Raw genomic sequence first — 18,636 nt, forward strand, 5'->3', positions numbered from 1 at the left:
ATGAGGATCATAGGAATAATAGAAGACCAGTAATGATAATAAGAATAATGAATAGTAATAACAACATCTCATATTAGCAGTTTTTTCCCCCCCCTTTTTTTAAATCCTGTATATAAAAACAGTGGTGAGGAGAAGTTGATACACAGTAGGGCTCTACTATCCCCTTGGTTGATTTGGCACATTATATTCACTCTCTGATGAGAGCTACCTACTCATTCTCAGCACAGTTAAATATTACTGTAGCCCGGCGACCCATCCAGAATTTGTTGCTTTTGATGTTTTCAATCTCCGAAATCACAGAAGTTTAAAAAAATAAATAAAATAAAATTTAAAAAGTCTACTCATGTGGCAGCATCGCAGGACGCGATGCAAAAACAACCTCTCTGGAAAAGCAAAGTCTTTATTATACACCGCTGCGACGAGATTGAAAGCATCCCTGGACTATTCAGGATGGCCTGCCCAGCAACATTTAAGGTTTCTATTCTTAATGATGATTCTGCTTTTCTTCATTCAAAACTTAGTACAAATAGCTACATAACTCTGAGCTATAACTTCCATTACATTACAAAAAGTAACTCAGTCTCTATATGTTATAATTTTTGTCGTTCAGTATAATATATTAGTTTGGTCCTTCTCCGTGCTCTCAGAAGAAAAGGCTTAGTTTGTGTAAAGTATGTCCGTGTGTGTGTGTGTCTGTGTGTACACGTATTTGCAATCTGATTCTGTAGCTCCTGTAAGATGTGTGCATTTGTGTGTATTTACAGCTCTTTGTTGAATAAGTCACTGTGTATCAGTATGTCATGGATGCACTTTTGTTAATTTTCCATCTTCGCATGGTTTGGGGGGATCTCCACACGTGGGATCAGGCCTTCTGCTGGGCGGACACACCCTTCCAGTAGTCCAGTATGTCATGGAGATCTTCATCCTTGGCAAACTGAACTTTTCGCCTCAGCGCATGTCCGGCTGCCACGTAGCCTTCATCCTCCATAGATGCCTGCCTGTGCCTCTTGCGATGCAGTTTGAACCGCTCCCACAGCCCCAGGGTCGGGGTGCAGAGGAGCCCTTCCTCCTCCTCGTCTTCCTCGGGGCTGGAGCAGTAGCTCAGGTTGTGGTACTGTGGCGAGAGCGGGTAGTGTGGCGAAAGCTGGGAGTAGGCTAACTCCCTCTGCTTGGCCTGCCTGCTGAGAGTGAGGGGGTCTAACATCGAGGGCTTGCGACCTCCTGGGTGGTGGTGGAGTTCCTGCAGGATCTGGGGGTGGTGCTGCAGCTCCTGGAGATGCTGCTGGGAGCCGGGGTAGGAGTGACGGTGCTCGTTGTACTGGCGGATTCTCTGGGCTTCAGCTCGTAAGATGGCTGCAGCCGGGGTGACTGTGCGGATGGGCTCACCTCCCCCGCCCCCCCTTTCCCCTCGATCTCCTGGTGAGGCTCGCTCAATGTAGCGGGACTCTGATGAGTGGTACCCTCCCTCTGAGCGGAAGGAGCGAGGGCTCCGGGCGGAGCCGGGAGAGGAGGACGTGCTGGGCCTTTTAGATGTTGGAGGAGCCTCCATGCTGTGGTGTCGCTGTAATGAATGATGATAACTTCTCCCCCTCTCTTCTCTTCCTCCTCTCCCTCCTTTGTACACCGGGGAGAGGAACTCACCTCCTCGTTCCCTTTCTCCTTGCTCAGACAGAAGCACCAGCTGTGGCTCTGCTGTTGAAACAGCTCCTCCACCTGCAGAAGAGGGGGATTTGATCCCCTGTTGAAAGGAGGTAGATTCAGATTTGAGAGCATCTATACAATTGTTGATGATCTGGTTAACTTTATCTACTTCCTTGGCAATGGTAGAGATCTCTGCTACTGAGCCTTGGGGATTTGCTTGCGGTGACATCTCCCTTTCTCTCTCTCGTTCTCTCTCCCTTTCAATGTCCGACCCTCTCACCTCCATATAGTTGAGTTTAGGGGGCTTGTGGGCTGGTGTCTCTATCACCTCCTGAAGCTTGTATGGATCTATCTCACCACCCTGAGGTAGGTAGGGCATTCTGGACAGACTGTCCCCAGCACCAAGCTTCTGGGAAACGGTTCCTCCACTCCCTCCCTCTATATCCCCTTCTCCACCATACTTTAGCTCTATCAGTGTTCTCTGGATCCTGCTCATCTTCCTTTCCTTTTCCTCCATGATCCTCTTTCTTCTCAGGCAGTGGACAACAAAGCCAAGGAACACAAGCATTCCAAACAGGCATCCCAAAATTGTCATAATGTAATGGGTTGCTGATGACTCAGTGGGTAATCTGCCTGTTCCGACTCGACGGCCTGTTGAGATGGTCAGACAGGTGTGGTTGAAGCGAAGGGAGTTTCGTATAGAAGCCACACAGTAGGTGTAGTCAGTGTTTGGTTTTAAGTTCTTTAGCTCAATATCTTCTCTTTTATCTTTCAAATTCTGAATATCCGTGAAGAAGCTATTGTTATAAAGCATCAGGATGTACATTTTCTTGTACGGATCGGGAATCTGAACTGTTATCACAGCGCTCGAATCTAGCACTTGCTTTACAGTCATAAAGGGTTTGGCATCGGGGAAAATGGGACTCAAGCTGATCACCTCACCCCCATCAGGAGGGGTCCCAGAAGCGCAATCATCCAGTCCGCAGGGAGAGGCGAAATCTGGCGGAGGAGTTGTGGAATCAATACCATAGAAGGATGTTGCGCTACTGCTGTCATCTGTGCACACGTGACTGAGCGCATACAAAGCACTGCGTTGGTTAAGCATGCGGGGATTTTGGTTGAGAAGGTTGTACCCCGAGAATCCATGAGGGGAGTCACACACCATCCTCTCACTGGTCCTGTTGGGGAAGGCTGCAAGCCAGCGAAGGAAACCCAGCAACTCGCAAGAGCAATTGAAGGGGTTAGTGTAAAGTTCACAGGTGGTCAGCTTAGAGAGTCCAGAGAACAAACTGCCATCCAACACCTGAATCCTGGAAAAAGATCAATAAGAAAGTATAAATTTATTGGCAAGTTACCCCTTTAGATGTGTTCTTTCACATTTAATGCACCTATTCCCTCCATTTAATAGATTTCAGCTTATGGTCAAAAACATCTTCTGCAATACAATTTTCAACAAGTCCAAAAGAGCAGTTAAGCTTATTTCATTTAGCTGTTGCTATACATTTAGGTCAACAGATCAATACCAATTACCAAAACCAATAGTAAGAACAAGACAGTTATTTCCACTGAGAAAAAAAGTGAGTAGCGTAGGGATCTGCTGAGGATACCGTCACAGGAGAAAATTAGTATCACTGAATGGTCAGTAGTGCGTTTTTCCATCACCAGTGCAAATAGTTGAATTTAGAAAACAAGCATAGCTAAAATGCCTGGCATTTTAATTTTTGTTTGTTCTCCAGTGTACATGTGCTGCAATTATTACAATTACAATTTCACCATCTATATATATCAACAATCATCAGGAATAACATTATGAGCACTAACAAGCGACATTTAAAATGAATAACACTGATTATCTCTTCTTCATGGCACCTGTTAGTGGGTGGGGTATATTAGGGAGCAAGCGAATATTTTGTCCTCACATTTACTGTGCAGGAAAAATGGGCAAACATAAAGATTTGAGTGAGTTTGACAAGGGCTAAATTGTGAAAACCGCAGATTTTGTGGGGTGTTCCCACTCTGCAGTGGTCAGTATCTTATCAAAAAGTTGTCCAAGGAAGGAAGAGCGGTGAACCTGCAACAAGGTCATGGGGAGCCAAGGCTCACTGTTGCATGTGGGGAGCAAAGGCTGGTCTGTGTGGTCTGATCCATCAGATACTGAAACCAAAGTTTCTGAAAAAAGTTAACACTAGTTCTGATAGAAAGCTGTCAGAATACAGAGTGCATAATAATGGGGCTGCCCATGCTGACCCCTGTCCACCGCCCAAAGCACCAACAATGGACACGTGTGAGAGATGCACTATGGGAAGAAGGCAAGCTGGCACAAGCAGTGTGATGCTATGTTGGAAAAACTTGGGTCCTGCTATCTCTGTGGATATTCTGTTTTGACATGTACCACCTACCTAAGCACTGTTGGAGACCATCTACATGGGCATGTTATTCCCTAATGGCTGGAGCCATTTTTAGCATGCACCCTGCCACAAAGCAAATATGATTCAGCAATGATTTGCGCATCAACAAGTTTGAGGTGTTAACCTGGCCTCCAAACTCCTCAGATTTCACTATAATCAAGCATCTGTGGGTTGTGCTAGACAAACAAGTCCGATCCATGGTTGCACCACATTGCAACTTAAGGGACCTAAAGTATCTGTTGCTCACTTCCAGATACCACAGCTTCAGGGGTCTAGGGGAGTCTTTGCCTCGATGGGTTAGGGCTGTTTTGGCAGCAAAAGGGGCACCAAAACAAGAGTCACGATGTTATGCCTGATTGGTGTTCATATATTATGGCTGAAAAAGCAGCAATTTCCAACATTTAAGCAGTTTCACCTAGTAAGCATGATTGTCAATACCTGTTCATGGAGAGGTCTATATTCTCTATATTCGGACATTCCCAGAAGGTGTTGGGTGTAACAGTCTCAATGAGGTTGGCTTGCAGGTAAAGGTACTGCAGCTTGCCCAGGCCTCGCAACATGCCCTCTGTCAGGTTCCTCAACTTGTTAAAGCCCATCTGGAGAACCTGGGGAGGCAAAGACAAGTGGGATTAGTCTAATCTCTGAAGACCTAGCCTGTGCCAGGCATCACTCACCACAAGCTGGAAACATACGGAACAAACAGATGACGATTCAAACAATTCGTGTTTGACACCGTGATCTAAGCCCGTGTGCTGCGCTGAATTTACTGAGATCTTTCTTGTTCACATTTTACCTCCTGGCTTAGCTCCAGCAGCCGGATAGATGTGTAAGCATGCCAGCTCATTATGGATGTGTTGAGATCGGTTTGGTGAAACACTTTGCTTGAATATTCCTGGAAGCCATAATGAGCGGGTGTTGTCATTCTCATGTCTGTGTCCATCTGTGCGTATATCGATGGAAGAATTTCGATCTCTTTAGACCCCTGTTTTGGTTTACATATTATTCTAAATAGAACAGTTTAAACTTGTAATATATGATAAATACAGTTTGAATAAGTCTATGTTTATTGTAGAAATCTATAAGAATAAGTAAAGAAATGGTATGCATAGTTTGATTCTAAACTATTTGTCTCTGTGAACTCCTCAGGACTGTTTTATTGTGATTACTTTCACATAAGATTGACAATTTCACCATATAAATGAAACATTAACCTCTATGTCAAAACAACCCAAGTTTGATATCAACGATCATCACTAGTGTAATGTGAGGGTTCGTCATAGGCTACTAAATCTCTGACCTGTTATAAACATCAAGATGGACACAGATAACTTTTCCAGCACTAACTTCAGAATTCATAGTACTTCTATCAGTAGTCACATCATCAATAAAGACTAGTAGAGAGCTGCACATTCCATCACATTACCTCCACCATGTTTCGCAGATGTGCTATGCTGTGGATCAGAAGCTGTTCCTAACAATGCCTTGTTGTAGACACTCTGCATTTCCATTCATGAAGGCATCTCTGCATTGTAGACTTCACGAGTGATGCACCAACCTCCCTGAGAGTATTTTTGAATTGGTTAGTTGGTATGAAGTTCTTTTTCTTTACCAAGGAAAGAATTTACGATGATCCACTTTGGTTGTCTTCTGTGGTTTTTGAGGCTTTTTGGCATGGTCGAACTGCATTCATTATTTGTTAGAAAGTACCAGATTTGGTCACTCCTAAAGTTTTTGTGGCCTCACTGACAGGCCTGCTTATATTTAATCTCCCTTAAAATAACAAAGAACCTGGCCTCAAGTGCCCATGAAACTGCTTGTCAGTCAATTGTCCAATCAAAACCTGTCCCATTGTCCAAATACTTATGGACCTGACTGTAAAATGGCAGCCACATGGACGAACTGCATGGACGAAAACCACCTTGAGGAGGGGATCAGATTACTAGAAATGAGATAAGGCATTTGCTTTTGACAGGGAAAGTGGCAGAACTGTATTTTTATTGCATACACATAAACATACTCATACATACTACTACTAATAATACTAATAATAAGAAGAAAAAGAATATATTCGGTTGGTGCATAATAGTATAGTAATTTGATACCAAGTGTTAAGTATATATTGTGTAATTGGATTATTAGTCCTCTGGTGCACTGTGGGATTAAGCAGCAGTTTAATGTTGGATATGCACTCTCATATGCACAAACACTTTGTTTACATTGAGACTGATGGATTTCATTTAGTTACTGTGTATACTGTAAAATTATGGAGCACTTTTTACATTATCCAAATACATCCAAACAGTTTGAAGAGTGCATTTCATGTACCCAAATAATACTGTAATTTTCCACTGCTGTATGTATGTGCATTGATGAATGTGCACCTATATGGAAAAACCTATGAATGCATATTGTGTCAGGACGCACCTGCAGATTAAATTGTGCTGAAAACGCTCCATCTTCTACGTAACTGATATCGTTCTTGGTCAGGTTCAGATAGGTGAGGTTGCTGAAGCGACTCAGTGAAGAATAATGGACCGCCCGTATCTTGTTCTCGTTCAGCCTCAGATCCACAATAGTGCTATGGAGAGATGTGTGAGATCTCTCAGCATCCAGCAACTCGGGAAAATACTGTGGAAATAAGTTTCTTTGTAAGTTTTCGTACCTGTTAATGTGGGAGGGTATGGCCTCGTAGGGAGGCTGGTTCATACTGCAGATAGCCAGCCACACGAAGCCTTTCTCCCCTTCAATAAGCCAGCAGTCTGCCTTAACCACCGGCAGCCGCATCATTGAAAGCAGTGCAAGGAAACAGAAGAAGGAGCTGGCTGTAGACAAGACCACTGATGAAGACCCTCCAGTCGTGTTATGTCGCTGCCGTCCCTGTTCAGTGTTCTGGGCCATTTGGGATGTCATTGCAGTATCCGCTGGAGAAAGCCGACCAGAGTTGCTCGCCATCTAACATTTATTCTTGTAGACTGGAGCCATTGCGAAGGGAGGGTGGGTGTGTTTTTTAACGGTTATATTTTCATGAACAGGGATTTGCTTTTCTTGAGAATTGTGACTGTTCCACGAGCGGCAAATGTGCCAAACCGAGGAATTGCTAAAAGCTTGAAGAAATAGTGTGCATGAATGGGATGTAACACTTCATTGGTAGTATGTGTGTCTAGGTAAACTGTATAAGTCGATTAATTAGCGGGGTCACATTTGATTTATGTATGATTTGGCAAGTGGAAGTCGTCCTAGTGCCAGATTGGCTGGTATTCATGTCTTCTGTGGCCATCTGCACCTCTGATTGGACAAGCACCTCTTTTCTTTCTTCCTCATTGCGTGCTGCTCTGTACTTGGTGTGAGAACCGGTCCCTGGAGGGAAAAGGAGAGAGAGCGAGAGATGGGAGGAGGGCGTAAGAACGGGATTGCCAGTAACACACAGTGGTTTGTTTGTGAGCTGCAACAAAAACAACCCTGTTACCAGCACGATGAGATAAAGGTGCTTATTTTTTTTCTTATATAACAGTCTGACGTGTGCACATGCATACTCAAATTTAGGCATGCGTACACACACAATTTTTATATACAGTGACATTTCTTGACAAGTCCAATTAGTGTACACACTGGCGCAGATACACAAGCACCTGCAGATCTGAAAAATACACACAGCTTGGTGCTGCTGCTGCGAAAAACAACACAAACAGACACACACACACACACACACACACACACACACACACACACACACACACACACACACACATGCACACATGTTTTCTGCAGTTCCATTAGCCTCTGGGCCTTGATGGCCAGGGCTCTGATACTGTATCTAATTAATTAATCTGCTCTAAATAAAACACTTCCTGGGAAAAACAGCTGACGTATGACGGAATAGGAGAGACGGGGAGGCGGAAAAGTGAAAGAGGCTCTCACAGGGCTGTGCAGAGCAGGAGGAAGAAAAAGTGGGTGCAAGGGAGTTGCAAGGAAAGATGCTTGGGGGAGGGGGGAGAGAGATGGTGAGATGGAGAAGAGGTTGAGGTAGAAGGAGGAATAAAGCAGTCGGTGGTGAAAGAGACAGCGGTTCTGTGGGGAGAAAGAGGAGGCTGAGAGGGGGAAAAGGGATGTGGTGGGACTCTGTTCAGGGAAATTGCGAGAATAGTGGCTCCCTCTTCTCTCTTCTAAGCCTTTTTCTCTCAGCTGCGAGAGCAACAAACAGGAAGTGACATCACCGAGGTGAAGGAGAAGGAGTAGGAAGGAGCAAAAGGTTGGGCCTTCCTGACAAGCATCTCCTGGCTGCTGTTGACACATTATTGATTACGGCGAAGCAGAGCGGTGCTGATGTGTCACCTCTGATCTGAGGACGAGGGTAAATGAGAGCGGCGTACTTGTGGGGAATAGGATACAGTTCCCTTCGACTTTTTGTGTCCTTTTAGAGAGCTGGCTTCTGGAAACATTCACATATAGCTTGTTAGTAATGCATTCACATAATGAGTAATGGCAATGACATTTTTCACTTTTAATGACACATGGGTTTGTGTTGATACCCTCCGTGTTCCCTCTCATAGCTCATCAGTCATCTGGCCTTGGTCAAGTAGGTAGCACTAAACCTGCAGTGGTTTGGAGCTCGTTGGATATTGTGTTAAAAGGAGATGAAAAACAAAACAAAACAATAGGAGTAATCTTTCACGCACAACCATCATGTCTAGACAAAGATATTGAACGGCACAGCAATTGTAAGGCACAACTGTGCTCCAAGTTTTCTTTGTCATTTGATTTATCACAAATGCTATGTGTTTTTCAGTGAGGGTTTTTGAACTTCTAGACTTGCAGGGATTGATGGCTTTAACTTCTCCAGTATGCAGTTTGTCCCTTTTCCTCTTTGTCCTCTCTCCCCTCTGTACCTTTTCTCATGCATGTCTGACTCCAGAGCTGCATGTTTCTGATGCACGGTGACTGAGTGTTTACTGTTATATTGTTCGTGATTTGTTGCTCCTCTTTTCTCTCTTTGCTTTCCCCTCACCCCAACCGGCTGAGGCAGATGGCCGCCCTCCTCGAGCTCGGTTTACGTCGGCGGTTTCTTCCTGTCAAAACAGAGTCCGACCGCCTGCCGTTACAATGTAAAGTTCCCCGCAATAATCGCTGTTGTGAATTGGCACTTTAGAAATAGAAATGAATTGAGGGGAACCCCCCCCCCCCTCCCCCCGGAAGCCTTCTTCATAAATGTGACTAATGTACGCTGGCATGCATGAGTGTTTACCGGTGTGTAGCCATATGCATGGGCTTTCCCACCCAGTCAGCATAATCTATAATTGATGGTGAGACTTCCTCCCACGTTGCATGAGGCAAACTACCTAGATGGGACACGAGAGAAAGTGTAGGAACTGCTGCCAGCAACACACACTCTGATGGGAGATGTCCATTTTGCTGACCAGATAAACTCGAGTAAACAAACTGTTGAGAGGGAACAACATGGTGGTGTAGCAGGGGGTGCAGTGTGTGTGTGTGTGCGTGTGTGTGTGTGTGTGGGGGGGGGGTGTTAGCTAAGATGCTGATTTCCACCTGACCTCTTTCTTTTCATACTGAGGCAAGTACAAGGGTCCAGGAGACAGAACAAGAGTGCAGGTTACCAGAAAGAGAGATCCAGTAGCAGTTACTAGCTTTCACTTGACCTTCTTTGTAGTAAAAAGTGTAGTAAATACACTTGTAGTAGCTAACGTGATATGCACAGAAGGAACTGTTAAGAGCCTGTCGGCCTCTTTTCCATTTTGCATCATTCATTGCATTCCCCGACCTCGCTCGCACTCTCCGCGTGTACGCACGCTCGACGCTGCCTCAGCTGTCGAGAACAGGCATGTGGAATATTTCAGCACTCAGCATCGTGACCGCCTCACTTTTCAGTCATGTCACACTCAAAGATTTATAGGGTACAAACTGTCATCCCGAGAAAGACTGAGACTCTAACCTTGCTTTGACCACGGTGGTGTCATGGCTGCTGTACTTTAAGGTAATGTTGTGTAGATGCGCATGTTCTCTGAAACTCTGGAAAAACAAGCCACCCGGGGAAAGATTCATATAGCTGTGTGTGCACAAAAGCAGAAAAATGCATACGCTGTCTTCTTGAGAGATTTCGAAAGCCACGTGTATGCGCTGTCCTCTTTTAAAAACACAAATCTCAGTCACAGTGAGATTTTACGCACATGGCCGAGCCAACTCTTTGCTCGCATCTTTAGCCACGAGTGGACACAGATGCTTTCTTATTGCATCAGTTCCATATAAAATCGCTGTTTGCAACTCAGGTTAATGAAGAAGTGCAATTTACTTTGGGGAGGATGTGAAGAAAGTGGAGAAAGGGAAATGTGGCTTTGATTGTTTTTGGAATTAAAAAGAAAAGAAAAACAGAACGGGGATAAAAAAGAGCAAAAGACCCTGGCAAAAAACAAAATATTAGACTACAAACAAAAGGAAAAAAAGAGAAAGCAGACCATTACACATGGTCACAGCTATTTATAGCATCAGTGATGATAGACCATCGTAAAAGCACTGGCTGTTTTGCTTCATGCTAGTTATTTCTCACCTTATTTTTCATCTTTATGCTATTGGACTTGGCCTTCTCTAGAGGCATTTTTACAGTTAATTTTTACATTATAAAAAACACTTTGCATTCGGGGAAGGTCATATTATATGCATGTTTCTTTGTACATACACAGTTTATGCACACAACCTCTGTAAACACCCCTAAAACTGGTCTTTGTTACACCTTCCTCACATGATTATCAGATTATTGAGTCTCGCTGATTTTCACCATGATTTTTATATTGTGTCTTTGTAATATGGAGACATAGTTCTGAGTGAATCTCCCCTTTAGACCCTCTTGAGCACTGGAGCACTCTCCTTTGAGAGTCACTATTTTTTATTTACTCTTGTTTCCATTTCAGATTCTGTTACTCTCCCTTTTCATCATGATTTTTTCTCTTTTTTTGGTCAGGCATAGCCACAGTCTCCTTCCTTTTTTGAGCGTTCGTTTTCCTGGGAGATTTTTAGTATCCAGACAGAATTGCATAATAAAAGCGAGGATTGTAGTTAGCCAATCTAAATGCAGACCGCATCATTATTTTTATTTTACCTGTTACTCTGTGCAGTAAAAAATAAGTGTGTCATCTTTAACAAGGCAATAAATGTACAGTCCAGTTTCCTTTGATTTAATGAATCTAAATAACCTCAAATCACAAACATCCATCATCATACGCTCATTTGCAAGAAAGGAGCTTGTGTGAAACAGCAGCAAGTGGCCCGTAAAACAATAATAAACTATTTTCAATCAAAACACATATTAAAACATTTTAAACTATCAACAAAATTTTTAGTAGCATCTTTATTGTATTTCTGATTTTCGCTCTTCTTCTCGCTCCCTGCGTCAGCGCTACCCCAAACAAGTGGGAAAGATCCACAGCATGACTCAGAAAAATCTAAGAGAGTCAAGCAGAGAAAGTAGATTGCAGATGATGTATCCTGTTTACAAAGCTGAAGGCTGTTCTTTCTATCTCTGCTGAGAAAGCTACAGAGTTGCAGTCCTGTTGGTTTGATATTTTACACATTTCAGAGACACCTGGTTTTAGGTTACGCCCTGAGGCTAAAGAGAAAGAAACAAGTTTTCTGGTGCAGATCCCTGAAGGGTTTATTTTATATGCTCTCATTTAAATGGATCAAGGAATATTTAGTCGGTGTTTGTCAGCTGCATATAGAGAGGTTCACGTCAAAGGAAAATCCTGAACCCTTGACTCCTGAAAGGTGTCCATTAAGTCTCTTGTGCTGTAATGGGCATTTTGTCCCCCTATAGGGAAGGGTTGCTTCTCATCAATGCAGTATTGTCCTGAGTGATCAACTTTAACCCTAATGGGCATGGTCTCTCAATCCAAAGGCCACAAGGAGTCACCAAGTGAAAATAACTGTGCTCATTTACTGTGAATCTTCAAGTCACCAGATGGAAAAGTCTGCGCTGACAGGTTGTACAGCTCTCTGCTTCACGGTCATGAAAGTACCAAGTGAGGGAATATATATTTTATTTTATTCCAGGTTTCTAGTAGCACTCAGTTTTCTTTTCCTTTGGGTGATAACTTCATTTTATCATGCAAACACTCACCTGTTTATGCCTGCAATTACCTAGTCACACAATGTACCAGCAGTACTAAGCATAAGATCCAGCACACAAGTCCGGGGCTTCAGCTAATGTCCACATCAAACATCAGAGTCAAGACAAAAAGCGGTCTCCGTCACTGCAGCCGTGATGTGAGTGTTGATGCCAGATGGGTGAGTTTGAGTATTTCTCAGACTGCTGATCTCCTGAGATTTTCACAACATGAAAGTATGGCTGACGAATCTGCAGAAACCACGCGATCCAATCATGTCAGCATGGACCAGCATTTCAAATGGATGTTTCCAACATCTTGTAGAATCTATGGCATAAAACATTTAGGTTGTTTTGACAGCAGATGGGACTGGTCGATGTAATGATGGTTTTCATAATAAAGTGCTTGGTGTTCCTACTTTGGGATAAACTGGAAGTTTGATTAAAAACCTGCATGATCATTAAAAAGATCAGCAGTTTTTACCGCTGCAAAAAATTTTAACGTAAATGTAAATTAAAAGTAAATGTTCTTACTAGTAGAACTGAATTGTCTATTTTTTAACATCTTCTACATCATTTTTCACTTTTTTTCCCCCCATGTGACCGATGAGCAACACTAAGGAGATGGGTTGCACTCCTGGGCAGGCTGTGAATGAGGCTAAAACATGCGCGCATTAATAACAGGGATACTGTCATATACCCACATACATAAGGAGATGTAGATCCCCATTTCTGTGTGTAGTGGTGCATCTCAACTCATGCCAGTGCTTTCATTACCATTCAAAAGCAATGTGGAAAGCAGCAGCGGCACAAAGCGGCTGGAAGCCATGAATGGAAAAATGATGAAGAAGGTGAGGCAGAATGAGGAAGACAAATGACCTATATTGCCCATATACCTGTATATGTATGTGTGTGTATGTGTGCATTTACTGTGAAGTCGTACTATATTTAAATGTAAGTAGAAGTCCTGTCAGAATAGGTTTAACTGGTATGCCTGTAATAATAGCATAATAATAGCATATTAATGCAATGGTTTCATCTGGAGTTTAAAATTGTATACCTCTTTTCTTTTCAGAAAAGAGGTATACACTATTCCACTATTTCTATAACAAATAGTGGAATCTGGCCATCTCCACCCTGAAACTCATCAGACTGCCTGATGCATGCATTTATTGCAGCAGTGCTTCTCACTGATAAGACCCTCACTGTTAACTGTTGCTGTGTTACGGCTTATGCAAACCTAACATTTCCACCTGACTCTACTTTACTTTAAAAGCTTTCAATGAGATGACATGGTGGAGTTTTTTTTGTGAACCACTGACTGTACATCTGTGTTTGGGTTTCCTCATAAACTGTAAGAGATGAACATGTCTGCCATGACATCAGTCTGTGCTTTTTCGATGCCTCGTTTGAGACTTTGATTGTGGATGTTGCTGTCTTGTATTGTTAACTTAGCCCACAATTAGCTTCACTTACGATTGAAAACCACATGTGCACATCTGCAAATTAGCAATTACACATTAGGCCAGGTGTAAGCACTTAATTTCTCCAACAGGTCAAATGAGAAACTGGGACTGCTGTGGAGGGTAAATGTCGTTCACGCAGTCTTATGAAAGAACGATGGCCCAGAAGGTTAGCTTAGCTTAAATTCTGAATCCAAAAATACTTAATAGCCAAAAAAGGGTTTCATCCTCTGGAATAGTATTAAAAATAACTACTAATTGCTTAAGTTAGTATTCTCTTACACAAACAGTCTGAAGAATTTCAGTTCAACTTTGTTTTCTGGGTGTGGTGTTTAGCACTGTCACGTCAGAGCAGCTCGGTCCTGGGTTTGAGTCTGCCAGTTGACCGGGACCTTCCTATGAGGAGTTTGTTCTCCCTGTGCCTGTGCAGGTCATCACCGCGAACTCCAGCTTCCTCCCACACCCGAAAGACAAGCATGTCAGGTTAACTGATGATCCTAAATTGGCTATAGGTGTAAATAGGTGTAAATGGTTATCAGTCTCTCGGTGACCCCCTGAATTAGAGTTTTCGCCTTGTACTTGATTTTTTCTTACACCCACTAGACGTTCTACAAATACTGTCACATGCATCTTCTCTTAATGCTGTATGTTGATTTGCAAGGCTATTTTGGGATTGCTCTCAAATTATTTGGGTATTTATGTAACCAGCACAAATATATGGACGTTAGCAGTGTACAGTTTTCCCTTTGTAGCTTCAAGCCCTGACAGAGATGTTCTAGACAGTCTTTATGATGCTTTGAGTGCATCGTGTAAATTTGTCTTCTTAAAGGCTCGAAAATTCAGAAACTCATTTCTCTGGCAGAGTTCAAAGCATTCATTGCAGCTGTGTGAGATGAATCCTTGGGAGTTGTCATTGCTTTGAATAAGTTTTTTTTTTCTCTTTTTTCTTTTTTGGGGGGGATGCTAGGCCTGTGTCTCTCTGTCGTTCTGCCTGTCTGTCCCCAGAACTTTTTACGCTGTATTATTTATCTAAGACCTCTATCTACAGAATATGGCTGTCTTATCGGTGAGGACTCCCTTGCAGATTTTGGATCCCAAAAGGTGCAATCTGGTTAAATATAGATTTAGCGTTAAAATGGAGCATAAGTGAATCCCTTTCCTGTGTTTTGATTATGTTCGATGCTTATTGATTTCCCAGGACATAGAGATGTGAAACGGTGGACAAGCTTGTGAAGAATTCATCTTTTCTCAGTATCTTGGGACCTCACAACAAACCGTATCACACAGTCAGCTCTGGGCAGTACAAAAGTCCTCACACACACACACACACACACACACACAGACTTTGCACATTTGTGCAATCGATGAAAGTGAGTCATCTGGATTAGGTTAGATTACAGAGCAAGAAAAGGCGAAGAGGAATGGAGAACGAGAGAAAAAGAGAAGAAAGGAGGAACGGGAGTTTAAGGAAGTCAGATCAAAACGCGCCACGCTCTGAGGCAAGTTCTACTACATCTCTCACAACCGGGAGGCGCAGCGCGAGTATGCGTCTGCCTGTCGTCCGCGTGATTCAAAGACATCTGTGAGAATGTAATTTGTTTTGACTCTCAGTCTCACCCATCCCTCCCCACTCTCCCCCCACCACAGTGATTGACTATTACGGATATAAGGCTTCAACATCACACAACATCACACGTCCTTGAGGGAGGAATGAAAGCAAAAGCGTCTTCTCTCCCCCTCTCTACTCAGTCACGAGGGTAAGGGGTTTAAAAAGTGGGGGCGGGCCGAGGAGTGAGCGATGGATGGAGCGAGGGGTAGAGGAGTTTGGGGGTTAAGCTGACGTCCAGACTTGGCATGATGGACGTTTCTATAAGAGATATGGAAACACGGAGCGTGACGGACATTTCTATTATAGAAATTCTATGCTGCTTGCTACCCAGCAGTTGGGAGCGAGAGAGAGAGAGAGACTTCTATGCAGTAAGGCATGCCAGACAGGACAAAATGTGGAGAATAATGCTATTGATACAAGCTTGTACTTTTCTCATCCTGATCTAATATCTGTGTCGTATCTGTCTCTGTCTTTTTCTCCATCACAGAGTGTCTTCCTGTCTGTCTTTCGCTGTCTTTGCAGTGAGAGGGTTATGCCAGAATAATAGGCAGTGCTGATATATATCTCCTCCACGGGCCCTGCGGTGCTACACTTGTCACTCCCCTGTAGAGAGATGTGGACATGTGAGATGCCGTGGATGATCCTCTGTGGCGAAACATTGTACGGTTACGTAATGCATTTGGTATTCAGAGAGGAGAACAAGAGGAAGGAGGAAAGATGGGAAGCAGAGGTGGAAAGAGTCACACGGCTCAGTAAATGAGGGCGAGGAGCTGACTGGAAACATGCCACGTAGTTCATTTTGCCTTAGAATTAAATCTCCCATTTCTTACTCTTAGTATGGAGTGCTGAGTGTGCTACCTGAAAACAATCACATCTGGAGGTCTCTTTAAATATCAGTTGTAATCTTGTTTTTACTTGTATTCTTTTAGCATTTGAAGAACAACAACTACCAGAAGACAGAAAAAAACCCTCATCATAAAAAATTAATTAACAGTTTTAAGCTACTCATCGAACATCTTTGAACATTCAGCCAGTGCAGATAAACGCAGAGAAACTTGAGCTTCCAGCTACAAGCAAGCTCGCTTGACTGATATTAATAAAGCAAGCTCATACTGGAATGCCTCCAAAAGAAACATAAAGTGCCACTCTGCTAACATTTAATATTGTGCAAACGTATTTAGCCGCCCCTCATTTCTTTAGATTTTTATGGGAAAATGGAAAATATGCGCAGTGATTTATTGAATGTGCAAACATACTTGGTGTGGCGGAGGCGTGGCCCCGGGCGCAGCTGCAGGGGAGGAGTGGAGCGGAAGGCTCAACGGGGCGGCGCCGCGAGGCTGGTAAGAACAGCTGATATTGTTTATGGACTAATGATGGTCTCCTCCGCTGTGTTTATAGTGAGACGAGGAGGAGCGGCCAAGAGGGATCAGCTGGGCTCGAGCTGTCAGACGGTGCGACTGAGTCAGCTGTCAAAATACAAATATATCAATAAACGTGGAAGTTGGCTATACCTGCCTGTGTGTGCGTGTGTCTGTGCTGGGTGTACTCTACACTTGGAAATACAGAACAGTAGGCAAAAACAGAGTTTGTATAATTTCAACAACTTTGAAAGTCAATATTTGGTATGACCACCTTTATTCTTTAACACAGCGCTGCTGCAGTAAAAATACTATTTTATGCCTGTCAGACAGAGATTTATTTTTATCTTTGTTCTTGTAGATTCAACTGAAGGAATGGAAACAAATTACTGTGAATGTTTTGAGACAAAGTGCCTAAAGATGCCATTGATAATTGGATCTTTCTGTGGACACAACACTGATTCATCTGTTGAACCAGTGCTATCAATAAAGTTACCTTTTGTCACCAAAAGCTGATTCTGTTCATCTGGACGTAGCGTTGTCAGAGGGAGAAACGTCACATTACATAATGACTGAAACCAGCCCACTGAAGGTACAATGGGCTGTGAGGTCAGTTCATTGATCATTAATATGGAAATTCTCATGACCATTGTTGAACAACCACTAATCATAGCCCATTGATGAAAGACCATTGATCAATGACCATGACTCCATAGAGAGTTGAGGAATGGCTGCAATCACAGCACTGCAAGACGGCAAAAGATGTACCCTTAGCCCCCCTCCTCAATTGGGGAAACATGCAGTCAGTTGAGACTGAAGAATCACTTGGATGAGTGACGAAACGTTTCTCCCACAAAACGCTACGTCCAGATGAACAGAATCAACTTTTGGAGATTTACTTACCTGGATGATTGAGCACACATCAAGAAGTTACCTTTTGTACACACACACACACACACACACACACACACACACACACACACACACACACACACACACACACACACACACACACACACACACACACACACACACACACACACACAAAGACCTTGAAAATGGTCAGGTACAAGAAGTGGACTGAAAAGGAGTGAAAAAGCAGTCAAAGAACAACTTAGGCTGGAGAACTATCGCTCAAGACCACTTTTGAAATGTTTGAGAAAATTTGGGTGTTTGGAAGCAAAATATAAAGAAATAACGGTCGGTTCAAGAGTTTTGCACAGTATTATATAGAATTTATTCAAACGTTTCCAAAGTGAATGTAACTGTTCACATCTCAGTTCCATTTAGAAGTAAGGAGACTGCCAAACATTTGCAGTGTAGCACATTTTCACAAAGTGAATTCAAAGTTGAATCAAAGAACTGTTTATTTTGTCAATTTAAAGGTAATTTAAATGAAGGAAGTTTCCCACATGTCATGCCAAATGTTCGTCACTGCAGTCAGGAACGATCTCAACTCACATTTAAAACTCATTTCAGATAATGAAAGTTTGGAGTTGTCGTGTATGCAGAGTAGGTCGTAGCTCAGGACAGAAGTGATGGTTAAATGCTCGATGCTGCGTATTCACAGTGGCTGATGACACAGATCTGACCACAGATGTTCCTCAGTTGTAGTGTTCAAATCTGATTCCCATCTCGCTGTCTCTCTGTAGATTTGTGAAAACGTAGCACAAAGCCAACAATGATAGATATATTTTAGAACTCTGTTTATATGGGCGTCCCTCAAAAAGCAATTTCTCCTCAGCAGTCAGCACAGTTAAGGTCATTTCTGGGTCCTGGCTGGTTCTAAGAAAAAGACCTTAACTGAAGGTGAGAGAAAAGAAAAGTCCTGGCTGAATGGATTCATGTTTTCTCGTCAGTGGTTCAAAAGGAATAAAGAGCTTGTCTTCATAACAGTCTTCCAAATATTAGATTTCTTCATGACGCCAGGGTCTTATTGTTTAAAGTATGAGTTTATTTTTTCTCAGACATGTTTTTGTTGACAGACTGAGATCTCTGAGTCACATACACAATTTTAATACTTTAAGATACATTTACTTCATTTTTG

At 42.9% G+C, this 18,636-nt stretch overlaps 1 protein-coding gene across 1 annotated transcript in view; it reads right to left on the reverse strand.

The window, feature by feature from the left end:
* Window positions 1-829: 829 nt before the first annotated feature.
* LOC308395614 (protein ELFN1-like) overlaps window positions 830-18,636 on the reverse strand; it is a 46,136-nt gene continuing 28,329 nt past the window's right edge. Inside the window, exons 2-5 of the mRNA XM_080880531.1 lie at window positions 6,712-7,406; window positions 6,474-6,627; window positions 4,488-4,654; window positions 830-2,951 (exon numbers count right to left, since the gene is read on the reverse strand). Coding sequence (XP_080736657.1) covers window positions 863-2,951; window positions 4,488-4,654; window positions 6,474-6,627; window positions 6,712-7,001 — 2,700 coding nt within the window. The 5' untranslated portion in view covers window positions 7,002-7,406 and the 3' untranslated portion in view covers window positions 830-862. The remainder of the gene's footprint in view (window positions 2,952-4,487; window positions 4,655-6,473; window positions 6,628-6,711; window positions 7,407-18,636) is intronic.

Source organism: Rhamphochromis sp. 'chilingali', assembly GCF_963969265.1.
Source record: "Rhamphochromis sp. 'chilingali' genome assembly, chromosome: 4".
Classification (NCBI taxonomy): domain Eukaryota; kingdom Metazoa; phylum Chordata; class Actinopteri; order Cichliformes; family Cichlidae; genus Rhamphochromis; species Rhamphochromis sp. 'chilingali'.